The following is a 26,722-nucleotide window of genomic DNA, read 5'->3' as shown; positions in this document are numbered from 1 at the left end:
GACTCCCCCAGTATTGGAAACATCACCTCCATATACACTCTATCTAGGCCTTTCAATATTCGATAGGTTTCAATGAGATCCCCTTTCATTCTTCTAAACTCCAGCAAGCATCAGACCAGCAGGGACACTCAGTTGAGGTTCTCTCTTTCACTAGAGGAAGCAAAAGGTCCTTTTATTTATAAAAGGGCAGGGGAGATCAAAGTCAGTTGAGTTTATTGTCATATGCACAAGTACATGTAGGCACAGGTGCAATGAAAATTTCCTTGCAGTGGCATCACAAGCACATAACATTACATAAGCAACAGTCTCAAGAAAAACATCAAATTAAATATAAAATATATACAATTTTTACAAGAAAGAACAAAATTAAAACAGAATAAAAAGTGAATTGATCAAAATGGTCATAGTGTTGCTATAGTGAGGTTGGTTCAAGAACCAAATTGTTGAAGGGAAATAGCTGTTCCTGAACATGGTGGTTTGGGACTTCAGTCTTCTCTGCTCCCTGCCTACTGACAGCTGCGAGACAGCGGCATGACACGGATGGTAGGAATCTTTGATGATGGATATTGGCTTCTTGAGGCAGCCCTCCTGTAGATACTGAGGTGGGGGAGGTTATATGAATGATGGATTTCAGTGATATCCCTGATGTCCTGGTCACTAAATAGTCTCCAAATAACAGAGGTTATCCAGTCACTTATTCTATTGATCTCACGGAATCTTACTGCACACGAATATTTCCCAATGTTTGAATACTGAGTACAAATCACTATTGTGTGTAAAAAATGTTGAGATGGCCTGATGTGATGAAAGGAAGATGAGTATTTCTTTCCTATGAAATACATTATAATTCCAGAAATAACGTACAGGATCATTATATCACATAACACACAATGCTCAGTGAGGTGTCAACTAATTTTCCGGATGGTAAATATTAACAGAAGAAGAGCTCCTCTGTGCCTCAGGGCTTGAAGCATCATTGATCTGAGCTGAACTTCACAGAGTCTAACAACAGATCTGAGTCCAGTATTTAATATTTAGAAAGAACAAGCACTGGGTGTGACATGGCTATGCCTTGAGGAGAATGCTCTGTCTAATTTACTGGGATTTATAGCATTGTACTGCTGCAGTCTGCAGTAATGACTATTAAACAGCCACTTTGTGAATCATTGCCTGTGCGGAGACAGAAGGAAGGAGTCAGCAGGAGGGCGCGAGAGCATGCAACACAATATGTAACTTGTCCCTGTGTATTGGAGAGACAAACAGAAAAAATGCTGGAAACGCTCAGCAAGTCAGGAAACAAAGATGACATTTCTGCCAAAATCTGTTTGTCAGAACTGGAAAACCAGGAAGTCATTTATGCATGTTAAACTACGGAGAGGGAGGAGGGGGATGTCTGAGATTGGGTGGAAGCCAAAATTGGATTAAAAGGACCAGAGGGCACAGCCCCAGAATACAAGGGCATCTCTTTAGAGCGGAGATGAAGAGCAACTTGTGATGGTGATGAAACTGGGGAATTCATTGCCATAGATGGCTGTGAAGGCCAAGTCACTGCGTACCTGTATTTAATGGGGAGGTTGATACATTCTTGATTAGTAATGGCATCAAGGTTATGGGAGGAAAACTGGAGAATGGTGTTGAGAGGGATATTCAGCCATGATGGAGCAGACTTGTTCGTCCAAATGGCCTAATTTTGCAGAACATCAAGAGACAAAAAATATAAACAAATTGAAATGGAAATATACCGTGTTGAAGGGGAAAGAAGTGAAGGCTAATAATTAGAAATTATAGATGTGGATTGTGGTAATGGGAAACTGCAGTCAGAAGTAGAGAGATAACATGCAGCAGCATTGACACCCGGATTACAGCATGCACCCTTTGTTGTAATAGAAAACTGGATTTACTGCTGTGTGGATAATCACTTTATACTTTAATCAGGACCTTGTCTGTTAAAGTTTTCCTGTCTCCACCATTTTACTATCAAAAATCTCATCAAATGAGAATGTAAAAGCTGTACCAAATTCTTGATCGAGAAGATCAGCTTTGGCTGGTCTCCTGATGTGCATCAGTTTTTAATAAAACACTTCTTATTCAAACACCAACTTCATGTGATTTTTCAGTTTGCTCCTACAAACAGCCATATATGTGGGGAGGGAGGGAGAGAGAGAGAGAGAGAGAGTGAGAAAGAAAGAGAAAATAATCATCATCAGCCCAGGACATGCCTCTGGATATGAAGGGGATGAGACCGGTGGGGGAGCCCCTCAAACAATGGAAGGGTGTAACACCCAAAGGGGCCACATGAGTGGTGGTGATGCTTTGTATCAACACTAGCAGATGCATTGACCATTGACACTAAGAATGTGAAGAGTTTTGTACCATGATTAATCTTTCGTATATATTTTTATGAGATTCAGATCCATTTATCACATGTACACTGAAACATACAAAATGATATGTGTCATTTACCCTACCAACACAACCTAAGGATGTGCGGAGGGCAGCCTGTGAGTGTTGCCACACAGTGCAGTGCCAATGTAGCATTAGGACAATGTTCAACAGAACAACACAAACAACAACAATAAATGAACAACTTCAACAAAACAACAACTGCAAAGCAAGCCCCTGTCTTGCCATCCACCCACCCACCCAATCACACAGACAGAGGGTCCTCCAGTCTCAGAATAGGCCTCCAGTGGACGTGAGGACTCACAGACAATGGGCCTCCTGCTTCCCCAGGGGACTCCCTAGGCCTGGGGCATCAGCCCATCGGACTTTAACTTCTGATTGACCTTTAGCTTTCAGTCTCCAGTAGTGACTAGCCAATAATGGGATGCCAAACTCTGCGACATGAATTCTGGACTGTTGATTCACATACCCAGGGCATCACCAGCCCTTGTGCCTCCTGCTTGCATTGTCATTGGATCCCAGGACCCATCAACCTGGGGGGCCACAAGCCCTCATTCGCTTTGGTCCTCATCCAGAGTTTTTGCCAGCCTGACATTCACCAATGTCCTTTGTCACACAGCCACATCAGACGTCTCCAAACATGGAGTGCAGTGCAAAATTTAGACTCTGGCCTGATCTTTAACTGCTCCCCCAAACCTGTTCCTAAACCCTAATCTGACTCCTGTCTCCAAAGCCAAGTTTACTGTTGAAAATCTAAACAATCACTTTGACGGCATTTTAATTTTTAAAGCTCTGACTCTTTCCCCTTGCTCACTGCCTGACCTGCTACCAGTTTCCAGTATTTTTTGTTATTTTGCATTTACAGCATCTACAGTTTTTTTCTTCAAATTTCCCTTTAAAATTCTTATAGTTACTTTCAAGACATTAGAAATAGAACAAGAACCAATCCCTTAACCTACAACATCTACATCAAACACAGTACTAAATCAAACTACATCCTTTCTGCAGGTAGATGCTCTGTATCCCTGCATATTCACTTGTCTATCTAAAAGCCTCTTAAACACCAGCTTCCAAATGTTGCAGAGAACACAACGATTTGTGGAATTAGAGCAGAATGCAGATCGTAGAACAGTACAGAGTAGTCCATACTCTTCGGCCCACAATGTTGTGCTGACCCTTCAACCTACTCTAAGATCAATCTAACTTTTCACTCCCACGTAGCCCTCTATTTTTCTTTCATCCATGCGCCCGTCTAAGAGTTTATTAAATGTCCCTATTATATCTTCCTTTACCACCACCCGTGGCATCGCGTTCCATGCGCCTACAACTCTCTGTGTAAAAAAACTACCTCTGATATCTCCCATTATACTTCCCTCCAAACACCTTAAAGTTTCGCTTTCTCGTATTAACAACTACAGATGTCTGCGGAGGAATGGCAAATGGAATTTAATTAGGGTAAATGTAAGGTGTTCCACTTTGGAAGGTCAAATGTAAGGAAAAGCTGTACCGTAAAAGGTTGTTGTACAACTTAGAAAGCCGTCTTGCCTCTCTCTATTTCTAACGGCATGTGACTCTGTAAACCTCAGATCTCTAATGTCACATCTGGCCTCTGGAGTGAGGTCGTGTTTCAGCTCGGGGACTTCCACTCTCCAAACCTCGTTCCCTCTCGAACTCTGACGCTGCTTAAAGTTGATTGTCCCGTCCCACATTGGTGGTTGGGTGTCACACGGGGTCTGATTGCACTCCCGTGAAAAGTCGCGGACTTTTCCAGTATCTCCAGGCCGCTGTACGTGGGAGTGGGGTGGGGGGGGGGCGTGACTAAATGGTGTGTGACACAGCATGTCCATCAGACGGAGGGGCAAGGACTGTCTCTATCCCGGTCCGTGAAGCTCCGCCTCGGTATCGCCGGCAGCTGCTCTTCCCAGGCGCTGTCCTTTCAGCACCGCCCCGGGATCACTGAGCGCTCGAACTCCGGCATCTGCGTTCCCTGCCTGCGCTCAATGAGTACTGCCCTGTGCACGCCACAGGCCGCGTGGCCTTTTCTCCTGATGCTCGGAGGTAAGTTTAATTTCGGCGTAGCCTGCTTACTGGTGTTTGTTCCACAACTATCCAGTGTGCGTCTCGTTCGATGCACTTTTGAACGAGACACGAGAGTCTGCAGCCGCTGGAACCTGTCGCAACAAGATGCTGGAGGAACTCCGCGAGTCGAGCAGCGTCTAGAGAAGGAAGGAGATAATCCAAGTTAAGGGTCATGTGGTCCACACGAAGGTTTTTGTTTCCAAACGAGGTCTGTCCATTTCCCTTCACAGTTGCTACCTGACCCGCTGAGTTCCTCCAGCAGCTTTGCGCGTTGCTCTACACGGTCTGAAACTTCGTTTCTGATGGAACAAAATTGGCACAATTAATGGTCCCAATCAAAATGTGTATGTGAAATCTTATCCAATGTTCCAGCATCTTTGGATTGATTTTTTAAAAATAATTATTTCGGGCGGGTCTCACTCTCCCTGTACATGTTGTCATTTTATGCCGGGCCATCACATTTCGTTTAAATAGTAACTAAAAGTAATATTCATACTTTTTAAATTGTTTGCCGTCCTCTCCTAACTTCGGAAGGGGCTCTTGCGTTAGACGGAGAGAAAAGGCTGTTCGCAAAACTCTTCGGCAATTACAGCCAGCACAGTCGGCCGGTGAAGAACGTGTCGGAGCCTGTCATCGTGCATTTTGAGGTGTCGCTGTCTCAGCTCATCAAAGTGGTACAGTACTCTTCGCCCGCTCCGCTTTACTAAGCTCTCCCGTGCCATCAACTGCCGCCCTAATAACGTTCTGCCTGGTTTGTTACAGGATGAAGTCAATCAAATTATGGAGACCAATCTCTGGCTGAAACATGTGAGAATCCGCGTTTAGAGTGACGGGGGTGGGTCCACGTCGACTTGTTTGCTTATGAGACTGAGAGGGATTGGATATCTGGACATTTGCTAAGTATACAATTAATGCCTAGATCGGTACATCTAACTGTCACACCAAATGATTGTAACTGGCCTTGGTTTGTTTTCTTTACCAATGGATCGGGAGAGTTTTGCAGAGACTACGTTGGTAGTATCTTTGAGATGCTGAAAGTAATCCAGGTCTCAGAAGCGTTTGGAATTGCAGGGATCACGCAGCAGGAGTTTACTTGGACACGGTGGGTTGGAGATGTTTGATGATGTCTGCTTTCAACTTGAACAGAGAGTGAAATCAGTCAAGTTAAACGCTAGAAGCGATTGTCAGCACTCTCAAACCTGAAGGTGCTGGGTTTAAGTCCCGCTCCAGGGGCACAATAATGTCCCTGTCCATGTATGCCATGTTCGGATATCTCATGTATGTCCTGTATTGCTTTTTAAATCTCTGTATAGAACCTCCCAGCCTCCTATGTTCCAGTGAGATTAAACCCAGCCATCCAATCTCTTTTTATAATTACAGCCCTCCGTTATGAGTAACATCCTGATAAATTTCACACACAAAATACTGGAGGAACTGAACAGGTCAGGGGGCATCTATAGAGGGGAACTAACAGTCAATGTTTCATGCCGAGGCCCTGCAGAACTCCTTGTGTTTATCTTGGTGAATCTGTTCTGCACATTCTCTAATGCTAGCACATCCCACACTGGCAACCAGAATCACAAGCAATATACCAAGAATGGTCTAACCAGTGATGTTCCAGCTCGTATTCTCAATGCCTGTGGAGGAAAGGTACCAAATGCTTCTTCTATGCTCTGTCTATCTATGTCTCCTGTTTCAGAGGTCCCTCTTACATCATCTTTGCTAAGGTCCCTGCCATTTGCTCCATATGTCCTCTCAGAATTTGATTTACACTACAGTTATTTAATTAAATCTGAAATTACAAAGCTACTATCAGTAGTAGAATATAGAACAGTACATCGCAGAACAGGCCATATTGTGCAGCCCTTTAACCTACTCTAACATCAATTTAACCCACATAGCCTTCCATTTTTAGATAGACAATCATGTGCCTGTCTAACAGTCTCTTAAACGTTCCTACTGTATCCACAGCCCTGGCAGTGCATTCCATGTACCCACCACTGTCTACATAAAAAACTGCCTCTGACATCTGACATCCCCCTTATCAAGTCACTTCTCATCCTGCTTTGTCCCAAAGAGAAAAGCCCTGGCCCACTCAACCTACCCTCATGACATTCTCTCTAATCCGGAATGGATTCATAGTCAGTGCTAAACTTTGAATTGTTGTAAATAAACAATTTGGGTCACTGTGCTCTTTCAGCAAAGGAAACATAACGCCTTTACTTGTGTTGGGTTGGGCCTGTGCTTGGCTCTTGGTCCACTGCAATATGGTTGACTGTTAATTGCCTTTAGAAATGGTCAGCGTTCTCGTCACTTGGACATGTTGCCTTAGCCATCTAGCTCCTAGCCCTTAAACAATAAAAGCAGGTTAACTCATGTACTAGGACTGGTCCTTTGCATAAAACATTGGATGATTGAACCCAGCAAGATCCTCACCGGCAGAGTTTAGAAGACTAGCAGTCTTAATGAAAACATAGTAAATCTGTTAGATGTTTGCAATAGTTGGCACAGTCTACAGTCTACAGCCTCAGAATAGAAGGATGTCCCTTTAGAACAAAGGAATTTCTTTAGCCAAGTTATTTGGTATATTTAAAGCAGAGTTTGATAAGCTCTTGATTAGTGAGGGTATCAGAGATTTTGGGGAGAAGGCTGGAGAATGGGGGTTGAGAGGGATAATAATAAGTCATGATGCAGAGCAAATTCGATGGACTGAATGGCCCAGTGTAAAAGGTTACAGAGAGAACGCAGGAGATTGGGGTTAAGGTTATGGAATGGTTGAGCAGACTCAATGGGCCAAATGGCCTAATTCTACTCCTAATTCTTATGATCTTATGATTAGATATTAGTGAGCTAGGGAAGATGGCACCAGCAACCAATGGCAGTCTTTCAGACAGCTCACAAAACTACAAGATTAGTAGATGTACTTCTTCTGAACTGCGATCACAGTAATCTCCCTTTTAAGGACGTACTTTTGAACTGACTAGATGATCTGGCGATACTCTGGGGGATTCGGCGAACTAGACTCTCAAGAGTGCAGGTACTTTCAGAGCAGCCATTGTGAGAGGTGGATGCTGCATTAGGGCCTGATGTTGGAAGACAAACCCACTCCATTATTCTGCACCAGTTAAAGTGTCGAGTAATGAGTGCATTGAGCATCATGTTCAGTGATATTTGCCTGCGTTTGATCAGTCTCCCTGTCTTCTCACGACCACTAACAGCAGGGAGATACAGGAGTCTTAGGTTCCAGACCGCCAGGCTTGGGAACAGTTGATGCCCCATAGCCATTGGGCCCCTGGACACGTTTCACTTGCCTCAGCACTGGACTGGCTCCCAGCTGTGGACTCACTTTTGGGGACTCAGCAGTTCATGTTCCAAGTGATTTTGTTTACTTTTGCTCGAATTGTCCTCTTCCGCAAATTGGATATGTGGCAGTATTGTGTGTATTTTTTAGTGAATTCTATTGAGTTTCTTTGTTTTGTGAGTGCTTGCAAGAAGTTGAATTTTGAGGTTGTGTGTATATATATATATGTACCTTGATAATAAATTTTAACTTTGAACACACACAGATGGTGAACATTGATGTCGCTCCAACCTGGCGACTTCTCATTTCATGCACTACGGGTATGATTTATCAGTGATGTTTAAGTCATTGGATAAAACTCACATTTCTAATTCAAACTGCATGTCACAGTTGAAATCCACTCAAATGCAAACAATTTCTTAGCAATTCCATGCATTAAACTACACATAGAAATATTTGCAACGTTCCTGCAGTAGCTATATATCTACAATATACATATATATATACACCATTGTGATAGACCATAAGACATAGGAGCAGAATTAGGCCATTCATCCCATCGAGTCTGTTCCACCATTCCATCATGGCCGATTTATAATCCCTCTCAATCCCATTCTCCAGCCTTCTCACTGTAACCTTTGACGCCCTTACTAATCAAGAATTCATCAACCACTGCTTTAAATATACCAAATTACTTGGCTATCACAGCGATCTGTGACAATGAATTCCACAGATTCACCATCCACTGGCTGAAGAAATTCCTCCTCATCACTATTCTAAGGTGATAGAAGGTTACCTCTGCTTCTCTCCCAGGGGATGATGTCTGAGCTGCTAAGTATTTGCAATACGCTCTGCTGTTAATACACACTCAGCAATCTTAAGATAGACGAGCTCTGTATGTTGTTCTCCGTTGTGAGCAGTGCTATGGGAGACCACTGTAGAACAAATTTTGAAAAAATGCAAATGCATTTTGTTGAATCTCAGATGTAGTTCAATCAATTGAATTCACCTCCCTAAGTTGGAAGGTTGAGGTTTCTAATCCCAGGAGGGATTTGTGCTCAGATCCAGACTAACACTGCAGTCCAGTACAAGGGAATACTGTGCTGGTACTGACACAGCCCGTCAAGTCGCCAGCACGATTTGGAGGTGAAAGGTAGTATTTATTTTTAAATAACTTTTAAGAGACAAATTATCTAATTATTAACATATTACTACCCATGGGAGTTTGTTATGTACAAATTATCTGCAATGTTTTCCTTAATTACAACAATAACCATATTTTAGATGTCACTGAGGAGGAAGTTCTACACATTAATTAAACATTGCGACTGTACCAACGCCTCTGTAAATTTAGTCATGCTTCTGTCTTGGAGGTACAACTAAAACTGTTTCCTCTGCTCATTATCCTTTTGCACACGTTTGTTCACTAACATCTCACACTTCTCCATCAACATCACAAATTATTTATTTCAGACACTCTGCTCTTAGAAGTCACTGTCGTCTGATCTCTTAAACTTCAGCTGATCAACGTGGTGAAGGTGCTCTCACAGACCCGTACAGAAAGGATTTATAAGAATTATATTCCGATTAAAGATTAGCATTACTTGTGTGTACTATACATTGAAACATAGTGAAATGTGTCGTGTATGTGAATTGCCAGCACAATCCGAGAATGTGCTAGGGGCAGCCATGTATCGCTATACATCTGGCACCAACATAGCATCCTCACAACCTACCAACCTAACCCGTATGTTCTTTGGACTGTGAGAGGAAACTGAAGCACCCAGAGGAAACCCATACAGTCACGGGCAGAATGTCCTCATCGACAGCAGTGGGGATTGAACCCTGATCTTCTGATCACTGTAAAGCAGTACACTAACCGCTAAGCTACTGTGCCACTCAGCGGGGGGGGGGGGGGCATGGTAAATAAACAGTAATATATATCCAAGGCAAGTTATTGTGTGACTTTGCATGGGAATTTCAAACTCTTTTTGTTAATAGCTGAGGTCAATAGCTGTCAAAGCAGCCTTGATAACCACAACATTCACAATATTGCAGTGGCGGAACGTGGGGGTTTTTGAGGTGGTGGCTGAGGGTGTTACTTCAACTGTTGATTGATCCACCTTGGCTTTGGATGTAATGGTTTGGTTAGTCAGAGGCCCAACGTCCATGAGTCTGTAAGTCTGAACCAGGGACTGGAGGTCTGATGTTCTCAGGTCTGAGAGTCTACGGCCAAGGACTGGAGGCCCAGAGGGGAGGCCTACCCTGGGGTTGGAGGATTGTCTGTGTGATTGAGAGGGTGGGTAAGGGTCTTGCTTTGCCGTTGTTATCTTGTTGTTGTTGTTGCTTCTTTTGTGTTGCCAAACGTTGCGGGCATGCTACGTTGGTGCCAGAATGCGTAGTGACACTTCTGCGCTGATCCCAGCACATCCTTCGATGTCAGTTGTTAATGCAATGACATATTTCTCTGTATGTTTCAACGTACATGTGATACGTAAGCCTGAATGAAAATCTGAATTTACACTGACGTACTGGGCACAGCATCAAGGCATTTCTTAAAAAGAGGACATGGCTTGCAATAAGAATCAAAATCCAGCTTATTATCACCAATAATAACATCATGAAATTTGTTGCTCTGCAGCAGCAGTACAGTACAACATAAAAAAAATTACAAGCTACGATAAGAAATATTTAAAAAAATTAAATATTACAAAAAGAGAGCAAAGTAATGAGGTAGTGCTCATGAGTTTATGGACTGTTCAGAAGTCTGATGGCAGAGGTTAAAAAGCAGTCCCTAAAATGCTGAAGGTTCTTCAGGCTCCTGTATCTCCTCCCTGATGGTAGCAATGAGAGAAGGGCCGGTCTTGGGTGGTGGGGGTCCTTCATGAAGAATACCACCTTTCTGAGGCATTGCCTCTTGAAGATGTCCTTGTGGGTTACATATTCGTACTTTAAATTCACAAAATGCAATTTCACTACAGGAATCAAACAACGTACAGTTTCATTTCATGCTGGGTATACTTGTCTTTACTGTATCTTTAACTTTTTTTGTTCTCATTTTGACATCCTCAGATATGGAACGATTACAGGTTGACATGGGACCCTGCAGAATATGAAGGAGTCCGCTTTATTAGAGTTCCTTCAGACAGAATCTGGAAGCCGGATATCATTCTGTACAACAAGTAAGTAACGTCCTCACGTCAGAGGGTCCAACTGGACTACAATCTTTGCCAACGGGTGGCACAGTAGTGCAGCAGTTTGTTTCCTTAAATCTATTACAGCTCTAGCAACATGGGTTCAATTCCTGCCGCTGTCAGTAAGGAGTTTGTACATTATCCACGTGACTATGTGGGTTTCCTACAAGTGCTCTGGTTTCCTCCCACCCAAAAGACTTCCAGGTTGGTAGGTTAATTGGTCACATAGGTGTAATTGGGCAGCGTGGGCTCGTTGTGCCAGGAGGACCTGCCACCAGACTGTATCTAAATAAATTAAACCAAGTGAGGCACTACCACAACTGAAATCCTACTGTGTGTTAGATCACAAGGTTTGCTAAGGCTATTGAGGAGAGTTTAAACTAGAATTGCTAGGGGGTAGAAACCGAACTGAAGAGACAGAGGAAGGGGCTGTTGACTCACAAAATAGAGAAAGCTTGGAGACAGTGTAAGAGGGAGGATAGGCAGGTGATAGAGAAGGGATGTGCTCAGACAGATGGTTTGTGTTGTGCCTATGTTTGTTCAAGAAGCACCATGAATAAAGTGGATGAGCATAGAGCGTGGATCAGTACTATGATGTTGTGGTTATTACAGAGACTTTGATGGCTCAGGGGCCGGAATGGTTACTTAGAGTGTCAGGCTTAAGATGTTTCACCTTGTTGACTATGCAGAGTCAACATAAAGAGGCCAACAACAATATCTAGATTAACTCCTGCTTTGGGCTCTTGACAAATTCTTCATCGGTAAATCCTGGATGTTTAATTGACAGGAGTCTGAGAGGATGGCGGAGGGAGGAATCCTCACTACATTTACTATGAAAAGCACCTGACTTGCTATATTCTGCAGCAGACCAAAATTTAATGCATGAGGTTAGCTTACATATTTTGTGACCAGCATGAACACACAGTGAGCAGTTTTGAGCGCTGTAACAGCAAAATTGATCCAAAATCAAACAAAGCAAATGCGGCCAGCCTGCGACCTCAGACAGAGTTGTTATATTTGTGTGATGTGCCCACAGCTCCAATGATTGCTCCAAAGAGTCAAATTCTTTATTTTGATCCTTTATTAGGAATTAGCAAGCATTATTGAGCGTTATCTCAGTGGTCAGCAAAGATATGATCTCTGCTGGTCCCAAGCCACAAACTGGCATGACATAAGCAAGAATAGATAACTTATTCCCTTCACCTCTATTATGCCTCCATTCATGTGAGTAGTTACCATAATAAATGTGCACACAGAATATATGGCTCTTATAGGCCCCTTATCTAAGAAAGGATGTGCCAGCATTGAAGAGGTTCACAAGAATGATCCCTGGAATTAAAGTTAACATATGAAGAATATTTGATACCTTTGGTCTTATACTCACTGGAATTTAGAAGAATGAAGGGAAATCTCATTGAATATGAAAAGTCCTAGATAGAGTGGACATGGTGAGGATGGTTCCCATAGTGGGAGATTCTAGGATCAGAGGACACAGCCTCAGAATAGAAGGACTTTAGAATAGAGGAGAAAGAACTCCTTTAGCCAGAGGATGGTGAATCTGTGGAATTCATTGCCACAAATGGCTTTAGCGGCCAAATCATTGGATACTTTTAAAGCAGAGGTTAATAGGCTCTTGGTTGCATTTGAATCCAAGAGGGACCAATATCCTGGCAGGGAGGTTTGCTAAGGCTATTGGGGAGAGTTTAAACTAGAATTGCTAGGGGGTGGAAACTGAACTGAAGAGACAGAGGAAGGGGCTGCTGGCTCACAAAATAGAGAAAGCTTGGAGACAGTGTAAGAGGGAGGATAGGCAGGTGATAGAGAAGGGATGTGCTCAGACTGATGATTTGAGGTGTGTCTATTTTAATGGAAGAAGCACCATGAACAAAGTGGATGAGCATAGAGCGTGGATCAGTACTTGGAGCTATGATGTTGTGGCTATTACAGAGACTTGGATGGCTCAGGGGCAGGAATGGTTACATAGAGTGCTGGGCTTAAGATGTTTCAGAAAGGACAGGGAGGGAGGCAAAAGAGGTGGGAGCGTGGCACTGTTGATCAGAGATAGTGTCATGGCTACAGAAAAGGAGGAAAAGGAGGAAGTCATGGAGGGATTGTCTACTAAGTCTCTGTGGGTGGGAGTTAGGAACAGGAAGGGGTCAATAACTCTCCTGGGTGTTTTTCATAGACCACCCAATAGAAACAGGGATATCGAGAAGCTGATACGGAGATAGATTCTGGAAAAGTGTAATAATAACAGGGTTGTTGTGGTGGGAGATTTTAACTTCCCAAATATTGATTGGCATTTCCCTAGAGTGAGGGGTTTAGATGGGGTGGAGTTTGTTAGGTGTATTCAGGAAGGTTTCCTGACACAATATGTAGATGAGCCTACAAGAGGAGGGCTGTTCTTGATCTGGTCTTGGGAAATGAATCTGGTCAGGTGTCAGATCTCTCAGTGGGAGAGCATTTTGGAGACAGTGATCACAATTCTATCTCCTTTACCATAGCATTGGAGAGGAATAGGAACAGACAAGTTAGGAAAGCGTTTAATTGGAGTAAGGGGATATATGAGGCCATCAGGCAAGAACTTGGAAGTGTAAATTGGAAACAGATGTTGTCAGGGAAATGTACGGCAGAAAAGTGGCAAATGTTCAGGGGATATTTGCATGGTGTTCTGCATAGGTACGTTCCAACGAGACTTGGAAATGATTGGAGGGCACAGGAACCGTAGTGTACAAAGGCTGTTAAAAATCTAGTCAAGAAGAAAAGAAGAGCTTACAAAAGGTCCAAAAAACTAGGTAATGATAGAGATCTAGAAGGCATTGGCCTTCATCAACTGTGGGATTGAGTTCAAGAGCGAGAGGTAATGTTACGGCTACATAGGACCCTGGTCAGACCCCACTTGGAGTACTGTACTCATTTCTGGTCGCCTCACTACAGGAAGGATGTGGATACAATAGAAAGGGTGCAGAGGAGATTTACAAGGTTGTTGCCTGGATTGAGGAGCATACCTTATCAGAATAGGTTGAGTGAACTTGGCCTTTTCTCCTTGGAGCATCAGAGGATGAGAGGTGACCTGATAGAGGTGTATAAGATGATGAGAGGCATTGATCATGTGGATGGTCAGAGGCTTTTCCCCAGGGCTGAATTGGCTAACATGAGAGGGCACAGTTTTAAGGTGCTTGGAAGTAGGTACAGAAGAGATGTCAGGGGCAAGTGTTTTTATGCAGAGAATGGTGAGTGTGTGGAATTGGCTGCCAGCAACAGTCAGATATGATAGGGTCTTTTAAGAGACTCCTGGTTAGGTACATAGAGCTTAGAAAAATAGAGGACTATGGGTAGCCCTAGGTAATTTCTAAAGTAAGTACATGTTTGGCATAGTATTGTGGGCTGAAGGGCCTGTATTATGCTGTAAGTTTTCTATTTTTCTATGTTTGATTAGTAAGGGCTTCAAAGGTTATGGGGATAAAGACAGAGAATGGGGTTGAGAGGGAAAATAAATCAGCCATGATGGAATGGTGAAGCAGACTCGATGGACCAAATGGCCTAACTCTGTTGCTATGCTTTGTTTTATGTTGCTATGGGCTGAATGGTCATTTGAGCTTCATTCTGTAACTAGTGTTGAAGTCATTTGGCATGGATCAGGCCCTTTGGCCCATCAAGTCTGAGTGTTGACCATCAAACATCCGTTTTCATTAACCGCACTGTATTTTTCCCACATTGACCTCTCTCTCCCAATGAGGTTCTAGCACTTCCCAACACACAGCTTGCAGTCCCTAATCAACCCAACAGTCTGCATGACTTTGGGATGTGGTAGGCAACCGGAGCACTCAGAGGAAGTCACGGGGAGAACGTGAAAACTCCACACAGACATCAGGATTGAACCCAGCTCACTGGAGGTGTAAGACAGCATCTATACTGGTAATGTCACTGTGCCATCGCTAATTATGACCCTGAAGAAAAAACACATACATATGAAGAATTTAAAACATATTTGGATAAGTAGAGGTTTAGCAGGAAATGTGAGCAAATAGGTCTAGCTTGGTGGGTATGGATGAGATGGACCAAAGAGCCTCTATACTATAACTTCAGGGCTCTATGGGTCAGATAGCAGAAGCCTGCCTGTGTCTGAAGAAAGGCAACATTCCTTGACTCAACTCAGTCAAATTACTAATGAGAAGTGAAGCTTCTTTCACCTCTCTTAGATGAATTCAGATCAGGTTTATTGTCATATGTACAATGAGGTACAGATACATCGAAAAAACTGCTTACAGCAGATATGAGGCATTGAAGTACCAATAAAAATCTGGACATAAATATACATAATTTATGCATAATTGTACTAGACAGTGAAGAAAAGCGCCATTTTTCCATTCTCTATTCTGGAATACTCTTCTCTTCACCTATCCCCCTCCCGGCTTCTCACTTCATTCTCCCCTCTCTCACCCACCCACCTTTCCCCATCACCTGGTCTCACCTATCATCTGCCAGCTTATACTCCTTCCCCTCCTCCCATCTTCTTCTTCTGGCTTCTTTCCCCTTCTTTTCCAGCCCTGATGAAGGGTCTTGGCCCAAAACACTGTATGTTTATACCTCTCCACTGATGCTGCCTTATCTGCAGAGTTCCTCCAGCACAGTGTGTGTGTTTGTGTATGTATGTGTTGTTCTGGATTTCCAACAATCGCAGGATCTCACGCTTATGCACTCAATCGTGGCTGATTGTTTTCAACCCGATTCTGCCTTTGCTCTGTAATCCTTAATCCTTCAACCAATCAAGAACCTATCAATCACTGCCTTAAATACACACAGTATTGTGGCCTCCACCACATTCCACAGATTCACCACCCTCTGGCTGAAGAAATTTCTCCTCATAGAAGTTGATGGTCTAAGATAGAAATCAACTAGGAAAGTGAACAAGGAAAAGACAGATAGAATTTGACTGGTGCTTTATGGGAAGTTGGGCCAGGCAGGCCACACATGCTGAAAGGTAGAGCATTGACGAGTATTATTGACTTTAGGGTACAAGTACATGGTCCACATGGTCCTCTGTAAATGGCAACAAAGGTAAATAGGCTGGCAAAGATGGCATATGGCATTCATGCTTTCTTAGGTTAAGGCATTACGTACAAAAGTTGTGCCACATCACTGTTGAACAAAATCGAGCACTTCCTCAAACCGTTTCAGTCCCAATGAAGGGTGTCAGCCCCAAATGTCGACTGTTTTCCCCCTCCACTGATGCTGCCTGCCCTGCTGAGATCCTCCAGCATTTTGTATTGTGAGAGTTCTGGTTGCCACCATACAGGAGAGATGTCAAAAAGCTATCGAAGAGATTCAGAGGGATGTTGCTTGCACTGCAAGGCCAGAGATGTTATAGAGATCAGATAGGCTGGGTGTATTTTCTCTGGAGTGAAGGAGACTGATGAAAATATACAAAATTATATATCGCTACTGCTGCTTGCATGGTGGGGGTTGGGGGAATCAATATTTTTTTCTGCTGCTTCTGGTAAGGAACGAAGGAGGGGGCTTCAATGTATCTGTCATTCTATAGCGTTTCGTTGTTTCGTGGATGTCTGTGAAGAGGACAAATTTCAGGTTGTGCACAGGATACATACTCTGATATAAAATGTACTTTGAAATTATGAGAGGTGTAGATAGCTAGTGTGTGTTTCCTATGATAGGGGTATCTAAAACTAGAGGAAAAGGTTCTTAGGTAAGACGGAAGCTTTAAAATGGAACTACACATGAAGAGTAGTTGGTTTCTGGAATGAGGTGGTGGAGGCAAGAACAGTCAATACATTTAGGAGACATTTGGACAGATGCATGAATGAGCCAGGTATTGAGAGATGGAGAATCAATGCAGACAAGTGAGATTAATACAGATAAGCAGGATGGTTATCATAGATTGGTAGGGCAAAGAGCAGTATCTATGCTGCACAACTTTGTGACTCTATAACCTACGCAGCATGCTATCCACAGACTGATTGTCCTTGGCCTTCTATGCTAGAAGTTGGTTGTGTCTCATAACTATTCACTCACTCCCCCACAGGATGAACTGAATAATTACATACAGTATATCTGTAGTCCTGCCAGGCAGCTCTTAAGAGTTAAACTGGTGCATTTGGTCAGATGGATTGTTGACTGCAGCCCAAGAGAAAATCTTACCCAGATGCACTGGAACGGATTTAAACCCCTGACTTTCTGAATCAGCGACAGGACACTAACACTTCAAATGATGCAACAAATCAATATGCATGGCAGATTAGAGCTGTTTATCCATGAAATGGATGGCCAGTCTCATTAAATGCACAATTCATGTAGAATAATTTATTGGTTTTAATTGGAATTAATGTTCCCATACATTTTGCATCAGTCCAATCCTATTCTGGCTGCTTTAGGTCAAATAATCTGCAGCGGCTGAAAGGAAACAGAGCCCACCATCAAAATCTACTGACAGACAACTCACTTCCAAACAACTCACTTAAATCTAAAAAGTTGAAAGAAGAATTCATCGGACGGTTACTTCAATAAGTTGTTCTCATGACGACAGTCCCAGTTTATGGGTGTTTGGAGGAAAGTAGAGGGGGTATATCATAGGTAGATAGGTTTATTTGTTTGTTTATTTACTTATTTACATATTTATTTACTTACTTACATACACAAAGAGTAGTGGGAGTATGGAACGTGCTGCCAGGGTTGGTGTTAAAGGCAGATACATTAGGAACATTTAAGAGTCTGAAAAAGGATCTAGTACTTTCCTGGTGTATATGACCAATAAGCTCTTCTCAGGCTTCCAGCTGGGCACAGGGATCGATTTTAACCAATGTTTCGATGATAAACTCTGCCATCTTCATTGGTCAAGAAGAGTTTATTCATTTAAGAGACTCTTAGGTAGACACAGGGATGATAGAAAAAAGGAGGGCTGTGTGGGAGGGAAGGTTAGATTGATCTTAGAGTAGGGTAAAGGGTCGTCACAAGATCATGGGTCAAGGGGCTTGTACTGTGCTGTGCTGTAGTACTCTATGTTCTATGTTGTATATTCTCATTGCAAGATTACATTTGTCCCACAGGGCTTGCCCTGCCTCTGTTCTTTTCCCTGTTTCTCAAGTAGTGAGAGTGCTTGTACTTGTCCTCGGGTAAGCCTCTCAGAACCTTGGAATGTCATTACACCATGGTACTGATTGGCAGAGGAGCTATTGATGTAGAAGCAGGAGGTATAAATGCCTCAACTCTCACATCACCATGTTCAGGAACAGCTACTTTCCTACAACCATCAGATTCTTAAACCAACTTGCACAACCTTAATCCCAATTCAACAACTACACACCATCCATTGCATACTGTGGACTTGCCTCTGGTTCTGTTTTTTTTTTAACTAATATCTTGTTTTGCAAGAGTCTATTGCAAGTCTATTTTTTGAGCAACACGCACGCTATGCTGGTGGAACTCAGCAAGTCAGCAAGTATCTATAGAGGGAGTAAGCAGCCATTGTTCTGAGCTGAGAACCTTTATCAAGATTGGAAAGGAAGGGTGCAGAAACCACAATACGACGAGGAAGAGGGAGGAGTACAAGCTGGCAGGTGATGGCTGAGACAAGGTAAAGGGGAAATGAGTTGGAAGTAGGGAAGTGATAGACGGATACAGGTAAAGGACTGAAGAAGGAATTTGATAGGAGTAGACAGTGGACCATGGGAGAAAGGGAAGAAGGAAAGGCACTACAAGACCATAAAACATAGGAGCAGAATAAGGCCATTTTGCTCATCGAGTCTGCTCTGTCATTCGATCATGGCTGATTTATTATCCCTCTCCACCACAAACTCCTGCCTTCTCCCCATAACCTTTGACACCCTTAATAATCAAGAACCTATCAACCTCCACTTTAAATTCCTTCTTATCTTGGTTCTAAAGGGACATCTATTCTGAGTGGGGGGGGGATCCTAGACTTCCCACTATAGGAAATAATCCTCTTCACATTCCCTCTAATACTTTCCATATTCAATAGGTTTCAATGAGATCCTCCCTCATTCTTCTAAATTTCAGTGAATACAGGCACAGAACCATCAAACCAGACGGAGGAGATGGGCAGATGAAGAGAAGGGGTGAGAGGAGAACCAAAATGGAGAGTGGAAAAATAGATTACCAGAAGTCGGAGAATGATTGAATGGTGGAGCAGACTCAATGGGCCATATATCCTATACTTGTGGTTTTCACTGCCCACTATACCACCAATTTCAGTGCCATCTGCAAGCTTCCTTATCATGCCACCTACATTCTCATCCAAATCATGGATGTAGATGACAAACAATGGAGGACCCAGCACTGATCTCTGTGGCATACTACAGGTATCTGGTCTCCAGTCAGAAATTGTCTGAAATACCAAGGCTGGTTGATAAGGAGATTAATAAGATAGAGGAGAAGTTTGCCTTTGTTGGCCACGAACTAGAATATGGGAGCTGACCACGGTATCGCTGCTGATGTTCTGCTCATTTGGATTGTGATTCCAGTGCAGTTGCGGATTTCCAAGTGGACGAAAAGACCAAGGTGCAGCTGCTGTCCAATGGTACGGTGACCTGGGTCCCGCCAGCCATATTCAAGAGCTCCTGCAAGATGGATGTCACCTACTTCCCGTTCGATTACCAGAACTGCAGCATGAAGTTTGGCTCCTGGACCCACGACAAAGCCAAGATTGACCTGGCCCTGATTGGCAGCGAGATGAACCGGAAGGACTTCTGGGAAAGCGGCGAGTGGGCGATCATCGCTGCCCCTGGGTACAGGCACGACATCAAGTACAACTGCTGTGAGGAGATCTATGTGGACATAACCTACTCCATTTACATTAGACGGATGCCTCTATTCCACACCATCAACATGATCATCCCATGTCTGATGATTTCTTTTCTGACTGTCCTGGTTTTCTGGCTACCCTCTGACTGCGGCGAGAAGATAACCCTATCGGTTTCAGTTCTGCTGTCACTCACCGTGTTTCTCCTCGGCATCACGGAAAGTGTTCCATCCACCTCCTTGGTGATCCCTCTCATTGAGGAATACCTGCTCTTCATTATGATCTTTGTGGTGCTCTCTATCATCATAACCGTCTTTGTCCTCAACGTCCACTACAGAAGCCCCTCCACCCACACCATGCCAAGCTGGGTGAAGACCTTCTTTCTGAAGGCACTGCCGCGCGTCCTGTTCATGACAAGGCCAGGAGGCGAGGCTGGAGCTCAGGAAGGCCCAACAACCCCCAGTCCGCCTGAATGCACCGGCGAGCTCTCCAACTTCAGCGGCACGCCAGAAGCCTGCAGCCAGGGCCTGCAATGCACCTGCTGTGGGGGCTGCAGGCTGGGATCCTTGGACACCGGGATCTATCTAATGCGAAGCTCCAGTGTAGAGACCCCCGACGCTTTGTTCACAACCTCTGGCCTTGGTCCTGAAGTTCAGGAAGCTGTTAAAAGCATCACATGCATTGTGGAACAGATGAAGCAACAGAATGAAGACAAGGAGGTGAGAAAGACCCTAATGTTCCACATCTTTACACAAACAGAGCAGGTTTCAAGGTTTTATAACCCAAGGCACAAAGTACAAGAAAGACACAGTTAAGTATTAGAGAGTGGTTATTGGCTAAACACAGGCAAATAGGACTAACTGGATTAGGCATCCTGGTCAGCAGGGACCAGTTGGGCCAAAGGGCCTGTTTCTGTGCTATCTAATCCCATGACTGGTTCTGTCACACTGGAGTATTTTAGATATCCTCATGCCTTATGAGTATAGGATGAGTGTGCTTGGACTTTTCTCTTTGGATTAAAAGAGGATGAGGGGTGTCCAAGGTGTTAAGAGGTACAGGTCATGTGTTTAGCCAGAGACCTTTTTGCCGGGACAGAAATGGCATAATTTTAATGTGATTGAAAAAAAAGTATGGGGAGGGGCGGGGAATCAAATGTAAGTTTTTTTTACATGAAGTGGTTGGTGCATGGAATGCCCTGCCAGGGATGGTGGCAAAGGCAGATACATTAGGGACATTTAAGAAACTCTTAGACAGATACATGGAAGATAGAAAAATGGAGGGCTATGTAGGAGGGGTTAGATTAACCTACTCTAAGATCATAAGGTCTGCACAACATCATGGGATGGAAACATGGTGATGCAATCTGATATGTAAAGAAGGTGATAATTGGGAGAGGGAGAGGTAAATAGCAAATGAAACCAGAGCCTGATGGAGGAGAGATAGGGAGGGGGAGCCTATAGGTGAACTACACTTAGTGGTCGCTTTATTAGGTACACCTGCTCATTAATGCAAATATGTAATCAGCCAATCACATGGTAGTAACTCAATGCATAAAAGCATGCAGACATGGTCAAGAGGTTCAGTTGTTCAGATCTAGCATCAGAATGGGGTAGAAAATGTGATCTGTGACGTTGACCATGGAATGATTGTTGGTGCCAGACGGGTTGGTTTCAGAAACTGCTGGGATTTTCACACACAACAGTCTCTGGAGTTTACAGAGAATGCTGCAAAAACAAGGGGAAAAAAATCCAGTGAGCAGCAGTTCTGTAGGTGAAAATGCCTTGCCAATGAGAGAGGTCAGAGCAGAATGGCCAGACTGGTTCAAGCTGATAGGAAGGTGACAATAACTCAAATTACCACTGGTTACAACAGTGTGTGCAGAAGAGCATCTTGAACCTTGAAGTGGATGAGCTACAAAGGCAGTAGATCACGAACAGACACAAATACATTCAGTGGTGATTTTGCCTGCTGAACCTCATAAAGTGGCCACTGAGCATGTGTGTGCTTATTCAGAAGGGCGGTGGATAACTTCTGGGAAGTAAATAACTTACAAGACCTGTGGGAATGGGACCAGCTGAATTGCTCTTGCCCAGAGCCAAGATGGTCTCAATGAGTCCATGATAAACTCCATCCGTTTTTCATATTATAACCATATAACAATCACAGCACGGAAACAGGGCATCTCGGCCCTCCTAGTCCGTGCCGAACTCTTAATCTCACCTAGTCCCACCTACCCGCACTCAGCCCATAACCCTCCACTCCTTTCCTGTCCATATACCTATCCAATTTTACCTTAAATGACACAACTGAACTGGCCTCTACTACTTCTACAGGAAGCTCATTCCACACAGCTATCACTCTCTGAGTAAAGAAATACCCCCTCGTGTTTCCCTTAAACTTCTGCCCCCTAACTCTCAAATCATGTCCTCTAGTTTGAATCTCCCCTACTCTCAATGGAAACAGCCTATTCACATCAACTCTATCTATCCCTCTCAAAATTTTAAATGCCTCGATCAAATCCCCCCTCAACCTTCTACGCTCCAATGAATAGAGACCTAACTTGTTCAACCTTTCTCTGTAACTTAAGTGCTGAAACCCAGGTAACATCCTAGTAAATCGTCTCTGCACTCTCTCTAATTTATTGATATCTTTCCTATAATTCGGTGACCAGAACTGCACACAATATTCTAAATTTGGCCTTACTAATGCCTTGTACAATTTTAACATTACATTCCAACTTCTGTACTCAATGCTTTGATTTATAAAGGCCAGCATTCCAAAAGCCTTCTTCACCACCCTATCTACATGAGACTCCACCTTCAGGAAACTATGCACTGTTATTCCTAGATCTCTCTGTTCCTCTGCATTCCTCAATGCCCTACCATTTACCCTGTATGTTCTATTTGGATTATTCCTGCCAAAATGTAGAACCTCACACTTCTGTTGTAATTTTCTTTGTTAATTTCTTGATCACCTACAGGTTCTTTCCCCTTTGCTGTCCAACAAGGTATGTACAGTACTTTCTGGTTAAGCTCCACACTGCTGGATTTCAGTGAAATTTGTTGGCGGGTGTTCACCAAAGCTGTGCAATGCCTTTAGTTTTTGTTGCTAACATGGGTGTAGATTTACTTGCAAGTACAGGCAACTCCTGTGTTAAGCCCATTCAGTTTATGGAAAGTTACCCTTTACGGAATTATGAAATCACTACCCAAAAATTTTCAGACTGGGTGGCACGGTAGCATAGCAGCAAGTGTAATACTATTACAGTGACCAGCCGGCTGGTTGTGTAGTGGCATCAGCACCGGATGTCGAGGCAAATGGTCCCGAGTTTGAATCCAGTATGCTTCCCTCCATGCTGGGTTGAGCGTTGAACTAGCAACTCAGCCTTGTAAAAAAACTGTCAAATGCTACAGAAGTGGCAAAAATGCAGCCTGATGTGCCACAAGGTGTGAAAAGGTACAACATTAGTGACAATTCCCACCTGTCTGTAAGGACTTTTGTGCATTCTCTCCATAGCAACATTCTTCCCATGACCACGTGGGTTTCCGCCACGTACTCCGCTTTCCTCCCATTTCCTGAGAGGTACTGTCAGTCAGTCAGTGTTAGTAAATTGTGGGCGTGTTATGTCGGGGCCAGAAGAATGGCGACCCTTGCAGACTGCCCCCAGCGTATCCTCACCCATTAGATTTGATGCAAATGTTGCATTTCACTGTAAGTTTTGATGTACATGTGAAAATAATCATTAATCTTTAACATATACTCTCACCCTCCAAAAGATGGTCATAGCTTGGAGGCTTGTGTGCCTCAATGACCCAGAGAGATATGCCAGCTGGAGTCAGGGCTTTAGGCTTTGACTCTTGGTAGGGTCACCCATGCCAAATAGATCAAAGGGTAGAGGCCAGACTAAGAGTGGTCCACTGGTCCTCCAGGTTCGGGGGTTCAGCTCAGGGCCAACAACCCTGAATGGTCTAACAAAATTGTTACGGAAACAGCACTGAAGAATCCTTTTACATCTGTGTGTGACGGTATCCCTGATTCTCCACCCGGGACTTACATGACTGACAATAGTGAAAACTAAGAGGAAGCTACTGGCACGATGAAGGAAGTTGAGAACACCGGCAGAGACGGAGGACCTTCATTCCAGCCCAAAATGTCAGCGGCATAACGGGTAAAAATACACTCTCTCAGAATTTATGTGATGTGAGAGGTATCAACTAACAGTCTCGCTTTCAAGGACTCTACAAGTTATGTTCTCAGTATTATATTTTAGTTGCACATTGGTTGCTTGTCAGCAATTATTCATGTATAGGTTTTTCATGAATTCTATCATTTCTTTTTCTGTAAATGCCTGCAAGAAAATGTATGTCAAGGTAGTGTATTGTAACATTTATATACTTTGATAATAGATTTACTTTGGCTTTACCAGCCTGACAGCAGTAGATGTGATATCAAGACAAATAATTGAGCAAAGTCAATGTGGATTTATGAAAAGAAAATCATGGAACGTGCCGCCATCCGGTGGTGAAAGATTGTACTACACTTTCAGAGACGAGAGGTTCTGCAGATGTTGGAACTCTGGAGAAGCATGCACTAAGTGGTGCGGAAACTCAGCAGATTCGGCAGCATCTACAGAGGAAAATGAACAGTCAACATTTCAAGGTAAGACCCTTCATCAGAACTGGGAGGGAAGGAGGAAGAAGCCAGAAAAAGGTGGTGGGTGGAGGGATAGATCTGCCAGCTTGTACTCCTATCCCTCCACCCATCCTCTTTTCTGGCATCTACGCCCTTCCCTTCCAGTTCTGATGAAGGGTCTTAGCTTGAAATGTTGACTGTTTATTTTCCTCTGTAGATGCTGACTAACATGCTGCGTTCCACTGTGTGTCTGTGTCAGTGTAATACACACTTGGCGTTTAGTTTTTTTTAAAAGTTATTATTTTTGTCCAATCCTTACTGAACTGGCATCACTATAAGAAAAGTAACCTTAAATTGTCCACTTTTAAAGATGGTGCTAATCCACAAAGCCACGGTGTCAGGTTTGATTTCTAATCTGTCATGGAATCTACACTCAGTGGCCACTTTATTAGATACACCTGGTGAAATCTTCTGCTGCCTGAGCCCATCCACTTCAAGCTTCAAGTGCTGTGTGCTCAGAGATGCCCTTCTGCAAACCACTGTTGTAACACATGGTCATTTGAGTTACTTTTGTCTTCTAGTCAGCTTGAACCAGTCTAGCCATTCTCTCTTGTCCTCTCTCATTAACAAGGCATTTTCACCCACAGAGCCGATGCTCACTGGATGTTTTTTGAACTGTTCTCTGTAAATTCTAGAGACTGGTGTGCATGAAAATCCCAGGAGATCAACAGTTGGAGAAACTCAAAACACCCCATCTGACACCAATAATCATTCTAAAGTCACTCATAGTCATTCATATTTCTTCCCCATTCCGATGTTTCATCTGAACAACTCACCCTCTTGACTATGCTTTTATGAATTGCTGATTAGATATTTGCATTAACTAGATGGTGTACCTGATAAAGCAGCCACTGAGCGCAAATACGAATTTCCTCAGTTGATTAAATTTAATGGGTCAGTAGAGGGGGTTTACCCTGCTAACCCCCACTGTCACCAGTCTGGTAATTATGCAATGGGACAGTGAAGAGGAAATATTACTCAACTGACCTGCTCATGCTTGAGGTACACTTGGTTTGTAACCTTTAAACTTCAGTTGTACAGTTTCTGAACTTCCTTTCAATGGCATTCCCTTCAGATAGAAGATGACTGGAAGTACGTTGCCTTGGTGATTGATCGGATCTTCCTCTGGATCTTCATTCTGATGTGCATCTTGGGATCGACTGGCTCATTCCTGCAGCCACTGATGTCTGCGAATGAGACCTGAGCAGAGTCAGGGACTGTGTCGTAAACACAGACGCTCCTTTTAAGACTGGGTAAAATACTGGGAGACCCTGTGCATTAAGTAGTTTGCAAAGGGAGGGTTGGGGTGCAGAAAAGGGAAGTTTTCTGGCTAAAGTGTATATTTCTGCAAACTATCTTTTCTGCTTCACTTACTGTCGCATGTGCCGTGTAAGCTTTGTTCTGATGTTAAAGGCCCATGGATATAGACGCATGTAAATATGTCATCAAATTTGACTTCAGAATCCAAGAAAGCAATTGCTAGGAAGACCAAATTCGATCAAGTTGCTCAGGTCGGCTGAGCGATAGGGAAAATGGAGGAGTAATGGAAAGGAGTGTGGAATATAGAATTGTGAGTTATTTCCTTCAAGCAGATCTGAAACACTACATATTTATTGTGAAACGAGAGAAATAAAATGAAACAGTCGAAATTTGAAGCAAAGAATTAAAGTCTAAATGCTGACCGTCTACTTGGTATCAAATGGGCTCTGTGTTTCTTTACTCAAGAGGGTGGTGTGAGTGTGACATGGAGTAGACAGACTGATGGGCCTGTTTCTGTGCTGTAGTGCTCTATGGCTCCATCTTCAGGTTTATTTTGTCCATGTGTTAGAAAATACACAAATCTACTCAATATAGGAACCATGCCTCCACAGTACTGTAATGGCTAAAGTCAAAAGACAGATAAGAAAGAACAATAAATACAGGAAACTAATGTTTGCACCCACGTCGGACTATATTGTGAGAGCTTGTTTGCATGTAGTGCTGTCCACAAGTCAAGCACTCATAACCCAGCAAACAGCCTTCAGTTATCAAACAAAAACAGGAGTGAGCTTAGATCTGCAGTGCGCAAGAAGTGAAACCAGAGATAACTGTCAGGTCACCAAGAGATTACATTGTACAGATAGTTCAAATCACAATGAACCAAGTCACAGCAGCAAGGATATCATGGTTTTGATCATCCCGCGGTTATTATAAGTGGGTGACAAGTAGGGAACAAAATTGGCATTGCGACTTCTTATCTAGAAAAATTTCTTCAGCTAGAAGCTGGTGAATCTGTGA

General features: G+C 43.3%; 1 protein-coding gene across 1 annotated transcript; it reads left to right on the top strand.

Annotated features, from left to right (window-relative positions):
• Positions 1 to 5,247: 5,247 nt before the first annotated feature.
• Positions 5,248 to 25,707, top strand: LOC132379260 (neuronal acetylcholine receptor subunit alpha-3-like). Its single transcript, XM_059946962.1, has 4 exons — positions 5,248 to 5,289; positions 10,856 to 10,965; positions 19,476 to 20,472; positions 25,521 to 25,707. Exons 1-4 carry the CDS (start codon positions 5,263 to 5,265, stop codon positions 25,647 to 25,649), a joined length of 1,263 nt encoding a protein of 420 aa, XP_059802945.1. The 5' UTR covers positions 5,248 to 5,262; the 3' UTR covers positions 25,650 to 25,707.
• The last annotated feature ends 1,015 nt before the right edge of the window (positions 25,708 to 26,722 follow it).

This window comes from Hypanus sabinus, chromosome 21 (assembly GCF_030144855.1).
Source record: "Hypanus sabinus isolate sHypSab1 chromosome 21, sHypSab1.hap1, whole genome shotgun sequence".
Taxonomy (NCBI): domain Eukaryota; kingdom Metazoa; phylum Chordata; class Chondrichthyes; order Myliobatiformes; family Dasyatidae; genus Hypanus; species Hypanus sabinus.
The sequence above is the reverse complement of the archived record's forward strand: the minus strand, read 5'-3'. Positions and strand labels throughout refer to the sequence as shown.